Source organism: Callospermophilus lateralis, chromosome 2 (genome assembly GCF_048772815.1).
Source record: "Callospermophilus lateralis isolate mCalLat2 chromosome 2, mCalLat2.hap1, whole genome shotgun sequence".
Lineage (NCBI taxonomy): Eukaryota > Metazoa > Chordata > Mammalia > Rodentia > Sciuridae > Callospermophilus > Callospermophilus lateralis.
Window position 1 is genome coordinate 181,329,723 of NC_135306.1, and position 12,412 is coordinate 181,342,134.

At 35.2% G+C, this 12,412-nt stretch overlaps 1 protein-coding gene across 2 annotated transcripts in view; it reads left to right on the forward strand.

Annotated features, from left to right (window-relative positions):
• The window catches only part of Caprin1 (cell cycle associated protein 1), a 40,089-nt gene that overhangs the window by 19,341 nt on the left and 8,336 nt on the right, over positions 1-12,412 (forward strand). For both annotated transcript variants that reach the window (XM_076847033.1, XM_076847034.1), the window contains 9 exons: positions 2,481-2,618; positions 4,355-4,407; positions 4,488-4,577; positions 6,885-7,040; positions 7,126-7,234; positions 9,283-9,344; positions 10,698-10,808; positions 10,995-11,144; positions 12,217-12,367. In XM_076847033.1, the coding sequence (XP_076703148.1) occupies positions 2,481-2,618; positions 4,355-4,407; positions 4,488-4,577; positions 6,885-7,040; positions 7,126-7,234; positions 9,283-9,344; positions 10,698-10,808; positions 10,995-11,144; positions 12,217-12,367 (1,020 nt within the window). The remainder of the gene's footprint in view (positions 1-2,480; positions 2,619-4,354; positions 4,408-4,487; positions 4,578-6,884; positions 7,041-7,125; positions 7,235-9,282; positions 9,345-10,697; positions 10,809-10,994; positions 11,145-12,216; positions 12,368-12,412) is intronic.

The following is a 12,412-nucleotide window of genomic DNA, read 5'->3' on the forward strand; positions in this document are numbered from 1 at the left end:
TGGACTGCTGAGCTACAACCCCAGCCCCAGACTTTTCTCTTGATGGTTCCCATCTCATAGCACCACAGGCTGGCAACCAAGCCTTTACCATGGATCATTGGGGGATACTTCTAAGCCGTTGCACTAGGTGTCTAACACAAGCCCTTGTGCATTTTAGCTAGGCAAGCTCTTTACCACTATGCTATATCCAAGTCACTTGACATGGTTTTACAGATAACTTCAATTGTGCTTGAACTAGATTTATATCAGATTGACTTTCCAAAGTGTTGGTGTTAAATAGGGACTGGTTTTTCCTTATGGCTGAAATTTTGTGAGAACATTTCATCTTACACATTTTACCCATGGTCATTGCTTTAGCCTTTTTATTTTTGGTATCTGGGATTGAACCCAGGGATGCTTAATCACTGAGCCATATCCCCAGCACTTTTTATATTTTGTTTCTAGAGATAGGGCCTTGCTATGTTACTGAGGCTGGCTTTGACTCATGAGCCTCCTGCCTCAGCCTTCTGAGCTGCTGGCATTACAGTGAACACCATTGCATCTGGCTTTTTAAAAAATGTTGAGGCAGGGACTCACCGAGTTGATATAGCTGACTTTGAACTTAGAATCCTCCTGCTTCAGCTTCCCGAGTTCCTTAGATTACAGGTGTGTGCCACAGTGCCTGGTTTAGAATGGAATTTTGTCTTTGCTGTTTAGAAGATTGAATTAGGGAATTACATTTTTGAACATACTAAGGCAAACATGTATATTTATACATTGTTTCTTAGCTATTAGAATTGACTTGGATTATTTGCTTTCATTGGCAAAACTGTGAATTTTTTTTTTTTTTTTAAAGAGAGAGAATTTTTAATATTTTTTAGTTTTCTTCGGCGGACACAACATCTTTGTGGTGCTGAGGATCGAACCTGGGCTGCACGTATGCCAGGCGAGCACGCTACCACTTGAGCCACATCCCCAGCCCCAAAACTATGAATTTTTTAAAAAAAAATTTTAAATATTTATTTTTTAATTGGATGCAATATATTTTATTTATTTTTATGTGGTGCTGGGGATTGAACCCAGGGCCTCGCACATGCTAGGTGAGTGCTCTACTGCTGTGCTGCAACCCCAGCCTGGCAAAACTATGATTTAATTAGCAAGATTTTAAATATATTTGCTTTAAGAAAATATGAAGTGCAATGCATTTCTGTCTTTTCATGTAAGAAATCATTTTCTTGATTTGTTAGCTTTTATTACATGTGTTTCTTTATACAGCTCTTTGGCTTTTTAAGTTTTATTACAAATGTGGATTTAATTTATCATTGGAGGAGGTTTGATAAATTGTTGGCTTTATTAAAAAAGTAGTTGTACAGTACATCAAGACTCATCAAATTTTCTTGAGCATTATTGTATGTAATAATAAGGATTAAATTTCTAAGTTTGTAGTGTGTTTTTTGATTACAGGCATGCACTACTGTACCTGGCTGATAATAGTTTTTGTTTTTGTCTTTTATTATTGTTTTAGTTGTTGATGGACCTTTTTAAGATTTAAATGTGGTGCTGAGAGTGAAACCCTTCATACATGCTAGGCAAGCGCTTTACCAGGGGTTACCAACTCTAGACCCTAGAAATAGTTTTATTAGGATTACTTTTATAAAACTTTCATAACAAATATGGCCCTCAAAGTTTATTTTTCTGTACAGTGACCAATCAGGGAATGGCTTTATTATATACAGATTTATAATTTATAATACAAGGCGAGGAAATCCAGAATAATTTTGTGTATACCTTCCTAGCTCCTTACTTTTTCAATATCCTAGCATACTTTATAGACTCTTTTTGTTTGCCTTTTGAGTTTATCTACTTCTCTCTTTTACTTCTACTTTTATGTCTTTTTATATAATACAGTTGCTTAACTGAATCTACTTCCTTTCCTCCCCTTGAAAATCAAAGACCTTGCTTTAATATATTTTACATGCATTTTTCCTTTACTTTTAGGGCATTCACAATGTGGCCTTTATCCAGTCTTCTCCAGCATCATCTTTACTACTATGCTTTTTCTTATTCCTTGTGCTTGAGTCACAGTGATCCTTTTCTTTGCTTGAATTTGGCACTCTTCTTTGCATAGGACTGTATAAATGCTCTTTCCTCTGCCTTGAAACACTTTGTTTACCTTTTCTCATCTCTCAGCTTTTGTAGCAGTTACAACAGAAAAACCTTGTGGGGTCTGACTAGATCCAATCTTTTATGCCTGTGTGTATTACTTCTCATGATGTAATTTTACTGTGTTTTTTTTTTTTTTTTTTCTTTTTGGACACAAAGATTAAATAGGTTCTTCTTTATCACTCTGTAATACCTTTCTGTTCTCAGTGAAATTTATAATCTTATGTATACATGTTTTCGTGACACATGTAGGTGTTTTTCTTCTCACAGTATTTGTAGAATGTTGAATCTTTGTTCATCTGATACTCTTAACTTTCTAATTCACATTCTTTTTTTAGATAAAGCTCTAAAGGAAATTGTTGAGCGTGTTTTTCAGTCAAACTACTTTGATAGCACCCACAACCACCAGAATGGGCTGTGTGAAGAGGAAGAGGCAGCCTCTGCACCTATAGTGGAAGACCAGGTAGCCGAAGCTGGTGAGTACCTAGATAGATATGAACTTTTGATTTAGAGTTCTGAATTTTACTTTGTTTTGCTACAAGTTTTCTACTTATTTAGTTATTATATACATAAAAACAAATATTTAAAGAAACTTTAAAATTTCTTTTAAAGTTGTTGGTGGACAAAATGCCTTTATTTCATTTATGTGGTGCTGAAGATTGAACCCAATGCCTCACATGTGTTAGGCAAGCACTCTACCACTAAGCCGCGTTCCCAGTTCCGAAAGAAACTTTTAAGTGTGACAAAATGTTAAAGTATACCAAGAGTAATTCCCTCTCTGAGAAAAAAACGAACAATAAAGTCCTTCCTTGAAATATTCACTCCATAATTTGTTTTATGATTTTGATCATCACAGTTACAAACTGGTAGTTCTCTTGCTACAGAATTGATAGGGCAGGAGTTTTGGTGAAGGCCACTTCTTGGTAGGGTTTTGAAATAGAATTTTGTCTGAAGTGTCAGATTTACTGCTATTTATCATACCTGTCTATAGAGTGAATAATGTAAGTTTTTTAAAAATTTTTTGGTAACATCTTAATTTTGAACTATTAACGTGTCAATGACGCGGTCTTTTCTAAGTGGTTTTTAATACCTAGTAGAATATTTTAAATTATGTTAGATACTGTGACTACTTTTAAAATGAGTAAAATTGTGAGTACATTGGAAATTGTCAGAGCATAAATTTTGTAATAGTAAAAGCATGAGTTCTAGAATCAAGAGTATTTGGGGGCTGGGGATGTGGCTCAAGTGGTAGCGCGCTCGCCTGGCATGCGTGCGGCCTGGGTTCGATCCTCAGCACCACATACAAACAAAGATGTTGTGTATGCCGATAACTAAAAAAAAATAAATAAATATTAAAATTCTCTCTCTCTCTCCCCCCTCTCTCTTAAAAAAAAAAAAAAAGAGTATTTGGGTTCAAATCTCTGCTTCAGTGCCTACCAGATATAGAACTTTGGACAAGTTATTGAAGCTGTTTGTACCTCAGGTTCTCCATTTAGAATGTAATATGCAAAGTGTATGAAGTACCAAGTTCATGGTTATCATTGTACAAGTGTTAGTTATAAAGTTGAAACCAGAAGTACATTGTTGAAATTGATAGTAGCAGATCAACAATATAGGGCAGTGCTTTTTTTTTCCTACGAAATATGTTAAAATGGAGAATAAGATCTTAATTTGTATGCTGCTTTATATTTAAGAGAATAGAGAAGGAATTTAATGTGCTAGCTCCGTATTTACATTATACACCATGTAGAATAATCTTTACTAATACTAATTTATTTTGCAATAAAGGGAAAGAAAACTTTCTAAATAGGTTACTATAAAAATGGTGAAATATAGGACCTTAAAAGATTGAGATGTTGAACTATTATTTGGACTTTAAATAAGAATTGTTGGTTTTTTTGTATCATTTTAAAATCTAGAATATTTTTTAGAGCAATTTAGTTTCACAGGAACATTGAACAGAGATTATGGAGATTTTCCAGACAAAATGTTAAAGTATACCAATGTTAATTCTACCCATACACCAGAGTGGTACATTTGTTACAATTGATAGGCTGACTTTGGCATGTCACCCAAAATTCAGTTTAGCATTAGAGTTCACTCTTGGCATTGTGTATTCTACAAGTTTGAACAGGTAAGAATCCACCATTAAAGTATTAAACTATTTTCACTGAATTAAAATCCTCTTTTTTATCATGTTTTAATCTTTTAGAACCTGAGCCAGCAGAAGAATACACTGAACAGAGTGAAGTTGAATCAACAGAGGTATGAATTTTTTCTTTTTATGCTACCTTTACCTTTCTGTGTCTCAAGCCGACATCTCAAACATTTACTTTACTTTGCAGTATGTAAATAGACAATTTATGGCAGAAACACAGTTCAGCAGTGGTGAAAAGGAGCAGGTGGTAGATGAGTGGACAGTTGAAACGGTTGAGGTAAGAATTTTCTGTATTACAAGGTGATTGTTTTTGTCTTCAGTAATTTTTTTCTCTCCTGAGGATCAACTAAGTTTTTTTTCAGCATTTTATTATAATAACAAATTCATTATACAAGACTGTTAAAGATCACTCATTTATTCCTGTGTATATGTACTAGAATTGTTGCTTACTGATTTGATTATAAAAAATTGTTTTATACAAAGTTATGAGTTAATCTGTCAAAAGTAGAGAATTAGGATCTCTTACTTTAGATTGATCTGTTAAAATCTGATCTCCCATATTGGTGTCTTCAAAAGAACCCACCTCTTTGGGAATAAGATAGGGTGTCTTCTGGAGGACTTCTTCGCCCTAATGCTGTTTTGGTCTCCAGGCTTTGGATTTCCTCATGTTTCTTGGTCTTTTCTCTCATCTCATTAAGCATTTTTTTCAGGTCCTCATCTCTAGTTCATTGGCCCTCTTCGTATTTCTTCTCTGTGCTCTCAGAATAGAGAACTTATCCTGGCATAAGTTAGAGGAAAAGCTAGCTTACTACTTGTACTTGAATTTCCTCCTTGGTGTGCCTTGTTACTATAAGAGATTTAAAAAAAAACAAAAACAAAAGAACCTTACTGGTTGGTCCTAGCTGTGTGCGTGTGTTGCTGGGATTTGAACTCAGGGCCTTGTGCATGTGAGGCAAGCCTTTTAAAATCTACTTTTAGTGTCTCCTTTATACCTCCAAAGTGTAGGAAATACTTTTAAGCTGTGGGTAGTGTTTCTCTGCTATCAGATTATTCTCCAAAAGTATAATTACATTAGTACCTTCAGGTCTATGTTGAAGTATCAAAATGCACTGTTGATAAAATGGGTAAAGATTGGGCCTTGGGCCTGGGGCTATGGCTCAGTCATAGTGCACTTGCGTAGCATGTATGAGGCATTGGGTTCGATTATCAGTACTGCATATAAATAAAGGTCTATCAACAACTAACACCAGAAGGATACTTAATAGGGATGAAAATACTATTCCTGTGAAACCCTAACAACAAAATAACGTATGTTTGCCAATAAGGAATGCATTTTAAAAATGTTACAAGAGGCTTAGAAGTACAGATCAAAAAGATCTTTAGTATTATGAGTTGTGTAAGAGGTGTGCCAATTAGGTGGAATAAGTAGTTATATGTTTTAGCGGAGTCAGGTAATTGGTATGTTTTAGAATGGATATGGAAGTGGAAGTGAAAGTTGGGCATGGTGGCACACCCCTGTACTCTGAATGACTCAGGAGGCCAAGCACTAAGGCAAGACAGCTTTGGAAACAGCAAGATTCTGATTCAAAAATTAAAAATAAAAATGGCTGGGAATATAGCTCAGTGGTACAGCACCCCTGGGTTCACAGTGTATGTTTGAGGGTGGGAGGGAATAGAAGTGAATTATTAGCATATTTGTTTTAATAACAAACAAGGATTTGTGTTGCTATAGGAAAAGGTTGGGAACTAACAAGTAGTGCTTTGAAGTTGAATATTTGCATTTTATTTGACATGCATATTATTGTACTTAACCACTGTGTTAATGATTTGTTCTTAATATCTGGTCAGTGGGTCTTTTAAGGGCTAACCATATAGGATTCTGGGAATTTTTGGAACATCTGAAGTTGCTAGAAGACAGATAAGTTGGTTTTTATAATTAATAGCTTAGTCATTTTTATCTTAGTGATTTTCCTTTTGTTTATAAAGGAAATAAGATGATTTCTCCAGGCTAAACCAGAGAGTGTGAATTTGATGTAATAAAGTAGTGAGGATTTCTAAGCAGACTAGAGATTTGTTGAGAACCATAACCAGTAGAAGGAAGTTATTAGAGTTGGAGGAAAGACTGGTAGAATGAACTTGGCTTTTGTAGCAGTTTAGGTTGGATGGTAGAGTTTGATCCTACCTTGTTAAATGGAAGAAGAAATACAAATTTTGATGATAATAATAGCCAATACTTCTTAAATGCTATCATATATATATATATATATGATGTATATAACATACATCAAGTTACTTTAGAGGAATAGTAGTTTAAGCAAAGTACATTATTTTTGGAATAAAGCAAAGGGAGTCTCTCTCTTTGAAAGCAGTTCATAAAGTAAATTAGAGATGCTATATAGTATCCTGTGAGATTGAGAATATGGTAGAAGTGATGCCATTAAGTGTGGTATACTGTTGTCTATTTGAGTAACTACTTCAAAGCCTGTTGTCTTTGCTGTATAGATGGCAAATGTAACTTGGGGACCACTTAATAATAATATAATGAGCGGAGTTTTATTCTTTCAACACTTTCTCTCCACTTTAGGTAGTAAATTCACTCCAGCAGCAACCTCAGGCTGCATCTCCTTCAGTACCAGAGCCTCATTCTTTGACTCCTGTGGCTCAGGCAGATCCTCTAGTGAGAAGACAGAGAGTACAAGATCTTATGGCACAAATGCAGGGGCCTTATAATTTTATACAGGTAAGTATGGTTTAGTAAAACACTATAATAGAAGATTTAAGTGTTCCCACTATTTGATTTAACTTCATTATATTCTAACTTACAGGATTCTATGCTGGATTTTGAAAACCAGACACTTGATCCTGCCATTGTATCTGCACAACCTATGAATCCAACACAAAACATGGACATGCCCCAACTGGTTTGCCCTCCTGGTTAGTAATGGTACATTTTTATGTGAGATAAAATATAGGACCCACTAGTGGTTTCAGGGTTTACAGAGATACTTTCTTTTAATGCTTGCGTAACTTTTTTTTTTTTTTTAATATTTATTTTTTAGTTTTTGGCGGACACAACATCCTTCTTTGTATGTGGTGCTGAGGATCGAACCTGGGCCACACGCATGCCAGGCGAGAGCGCTACCGCTTGAGCCACATCCTCAGCCCCTGCTTGCTTAAGTTTTGATCCTTCTCTTTTAATTTGAAGAGAAATTTTAGTTGTAATTCCTTAGTTTTTTTAACTTTTTTGACATACAGACATACAGAAAAATGCATACTCATTTGGTGAGTTTTCACAAACTGAACTCACCAGCATCCAGATTAAGAAAGTATCTTGTGTCCCCTTTCAGTTACTAGTTAACCTCTTCCCTAACTTCATGGGAACCACTCAATTTGCCTCACACATGAGGCAAACACTATCACTGAGTTACAATTCCAGCCCACCCAATTTCTTCTTAACTCTATGGACCAGTTTTTCCTGTTATTGTACTTTTGCAATTTTGCTTCAAACTTAGCCATAAAAATAAAGGTGACTCTCTATGGAATCTCTATGGAGATTTTCTGAGCATTTTCCTATATCAACTCTTCACATTGTTTGAACTAACACTAAATAGTGTCAGTACTTTGTATTGGGTTAAATGGATTTTCTCTCCAGCACTATCAGTAATTCTGAGTCTTCTTGTTTTTTCCCTCCAGAGTGTATCAGTGTAGTGGTACAAAGTAGTAAACTAACAGTGTTGCATAATTCAAAGTGTCATAAAAAGTTGCTGAGTACAAGCATGTTCAGTGACATAATTTTGGTAAGGTAGTTAGGATTTCTTTATAAGTTAAAGGAGTTCATATCTCTACCAAGAATTACAAACAGTCAAAGGCATGCTAGAAAATAGCCACAGTTTTTAATGTTCATTTTCTGAGCTCTACCAGAAAAATAAGATGTGTACTATTCCTAGCCTGTAAATTGTGCCAAAGTCAACACTTATAATATGGACACGGCTTATAAGACTGTTAGATATTCAGGTAATGCTGAGTCTGTTAGACTCTTCAGTGGAAATTGGTAGTTTCTAAAAGACTAATCAGTGGTTCTTTTTTTATTTTTTTGGTCCATGTCTTATTTTCATATTGCCATTAATTTCAAAGTATTATTGATTTTTGATGATCTATTTAACCATGGTTTAGGAAATGACAAGGGTCAGCAGTGGGTGTTATTAATAAGATGCATTTAGATATCTTTTTAAAGCATTGTATATTTTGTTTTTTCCTGTGGAGTGCAATAATAAGGATTGCACTCAGTGCCTCATGCATGCTAGGCAAGCATCCACTACTGAGCCCAGCCCCCCCAAATTTTGAAATATATTATAATGCTAAGATTGTTAATTGAATATTATCTAAGTTCTTGAGTATGCTTAGTGTTCCTTTTCCTATACTAACAGGCTGTCTTATGGATAACACTGACAGTGATTCTTGTTTTTCTCTCTTTTCATATACTTTCTCACTGACATCTTCAACTCTTCCAAAACACAAAATGAAAGCAATTTTGAGAGTAAACTGATAATCACTACCAGCAAACCCCAAAATGTTCTATTAAAAGCTAAAATCTCACCTGTACACTTCATGTCTTTTTTTTTTTTTTTTTTTTTTTTTTTTTTTTTAATGTACCAGGGATTGAACTCTGGGGCAACTCGGGCTTTGAGCCACATCCCCAGTCCTATTTTTTTGTATTTTATTTAGAGACAGGGTCTCACTGAGTTGTTTAGCACCTTGCTTTTTGATGAGGCTGGCTTTTGAACTGAGATTCTCCTGCCTCAGCCTGTGGGTTTACAGGCGTGTGCCACTGTGCCTGGCCTTGCATCTTCTTTTTGTCTTGACCAATATATCATTAATAATTTGGTCATAGAAATTTGCTGTTAGCAGCCATATTAAAGGTATTTAGACATTTCTTTAAGAAATTTGATTTTGTGTAACAATAGTTTTTGTTGATTTTTCAGTTCATTCTGAATCTAGGCTTGCTCAGCCTAATCAAGTTCCTGTACAACCAGAAGCTACACAGGTAAGAGTGATACATATTTTTCATGTTTTGTTTCTTAGGTCTCTCTCTTTCAGCCTATGAATATCAGGCATGCATTTGATTAGAGTTCAAGTTCTGTTGGCTTGAGTAGTTACCAGTCTTTATTTTCATATTTGTATTTATTTTTCTTTTGATTATTTTTAATTGTAATTTTTGTTTATAATTGTTTATTAAAATGAAGTATGCTTTTTAATTTTAAACTAAGCAGATTTTCAGAAGACATGATTCAAACATAATTGTAAAATTTAGAACAGGTTTTGCCACATTAGAATCTGGAAGGACATAATGAACTGTTTATTTAACTTTGAGATTTTAAAAATATATGTATTTTTTGCAATTGTTATGTTTTATATATAAATTCAGAGATGGAGTCATTAATTTCTCCTTTCACAAGTGTATCAATTTTTAGCCCTGTGAATATTAGCGTTGGTTTATTTATTTACTTTTTAACACATTTTTTGGTACTGCGGATTGAACCCAGGGGTGTTTTACCACTGAGCTACGTTCCTAGTCCTTTTATTGTTGATTTTTTTGTTTTTAAAGAGTGAGAGAATTTTAATATTTATTTTTTAGTTTTCGCCGCATGCATGCCAGGCGAGCATGCTACCGCTTGGGCCACATCTGCAGCCCCTTTATTGATGATTTTTAAGGCAGGATTTTGCTATGTTGCCCATGCTGGCCTTGAAGTTGGAATCATCCTGCTTTAGCCTTCCGGTTGCTGGGATACAAGTTGGGTTACCACACTCAGCCTAGTTGGCTTATTATATTTTATTTTTAAAATATTTTTTTAGTTGTAGATGGACACAGTGCCTTTATTTTGTTTATTAATTTTTTTATGTGGTTGCAAGAATCGAACCCGGTGCCTCATACATGCTAGGCAAGCGTTCAACCACTGAGCCACAATCCCAACCCATTTAGTAGGCTGCTTACTTTTTTAAAAAATTCTGACTCCACTCCTTTTTTTTTTTTAATATTTATTTTTTAGTTGTAGTTAGGCACAATACCTTTATTTTATTCTATTCATTTTTACTTGGTGCTGAGGATCAAACCCAGGGCCTTGCACATTTTAGGCAAGTGCTGTACTGCTAAGCCATAATCCCAGCCCAAGTAGTAGCAGACTTTTTTTTTTTTAAGAGAGAGAGAATTTTAATATTTATTCTTTAGTTTTCAGCGGACACAACATCTTTGTATGTGGTGCTGAGGATTGAACCCAGGCCGCACGCATGCCAGGCGAGCGCACTACTGCTGGAGCCACATCCCCAGCCCCACAGGCTTATTTTTTGACAATTCAGTTTTGTAAGAAGAAACAAACCTGATTTCTCAATTTCTGTCTAGGTTCCTTTGGTTTCATCCACAAGTGAGGGGTACACAGCATCTCAACCCTTGTACCAGCCTTCTCATGCTACAGAGCAACGGCCACAAAAGGAACCAATTGATCAGATTCAGGCAAGTTCTACTATAAGACTGTATACCTTGTTGAGGCATTTATTGATGAATTAGGCAAAGGTACTTTATCATTTGTACTGTGGCCTTTTTGAACCTAAGTTGCTTTCATGAAATAATTGAGCTCTTGACACACACAGAAAGTTTTGTATTAGTTTACCGCTAACTATTTATTCATTTTGTGTTTAGGCAACAATCTCTTTAAACACAGACCAGGCTACAGCATCATCATCCCTTCCTGCTGCTTCTCAGCCTCAGGTATTTCAGGCTGGGACAAGCAAACCTTTACATAGCAGTGGAATCAATGTAAATGCAGCTCCATTCCAATCCATGCAGACGGTAAGCAAATTAATTCAACTAATATTAATTACTTAAGTTTGTACTATGAATCATGCTATATTGTCAACAAAGGAGATTCATTTAACGTCTTGAACCTGTATCTACTATAACTGCAGGGTTATATTTATTTGTTTATTGTGTGTAGTACTGGGGATTGAACCCTGGGCCTTGTGAATGTGAGGCAAGCACTCTACCAATTGTGCTCTGTCCCCAGCCCAGGGTTATATTTAATTAAACATCTAACTCTGTTAGAATTCTCAAAGGTAAATTTGAACATATTAGTTGTGTACTTGGATCTTCTTCTTTTTTTTGATATTGGGGATTGAACTGAGGGGCACACAACCATTGAGTCACATCCCCAGCCCTGTATTGTATTTTATTTAGAGACAGGGTTTCACAGAGTTGCTGAGGGTGGCTTTGAACTCATGATCCTCCTGCCTCAGCCTCCCTAGCCACTGGGATTACAGCCATGTGCCACCGTGCCCAGCCTTCCATCTTCTTTTTGTCAGTTTTCCCCTTTTGACTTGATTAACAAAGTTTAAACATACAAAAAGTAGGCCAATACAACATCTGTATAGTCCTGTCTTAGATTTAAGTAGTTAATATTTTGCTCTATTTGCTTATTCTTTTTATTTACTGAAATATTTCCAAGTAAAATTCAGACGTTATACTTTACCGTGATTCAACAAAGCATCTTTAAATTGGGGAGTTTTTATAAGACAATGATAATGAAATACTGTAATCTGTGGGATATAGCTAAATTAATGCTGAGAGGAATGTTTAAAGAGGTAAATACTTAAAGTATTAACTTGATTAAAACATGAATAAAAGAAAAGAAATAAATTTATAATTTTCTACAAGTGATATTACATTAGGAACTAAAATTGATCGTTCATATGTAAAAAGCTTAAGGCTGCTGTGTGCATGTTAAGTGCTATATGGTAATATATGTACATATACATACATTTTCTCACATTGAGGTTCATTGCGGGTTATTGTTTACTAGCATCAAGATCTGCCACATTCAAAGAAGGCAATAAAGGGAGAAACTAATCATTTATTCACTTAATAGGTGTTCAATATGAATGCCCCTGTTCCTCCTGTAAATGAACCAGAAACTTTAAAACAGCAAAATCAGTACCAGGCCAGTTACAACCAGAGTTTTTCCAGTCAGCCTCACCAAGTGGAACAAACAGAGCTTCAGCAAGAACAACTTCAAACAGGTAGTCAAACCAGTGTCACTTTTTTGGTTGCTTGCTTTCCAACAT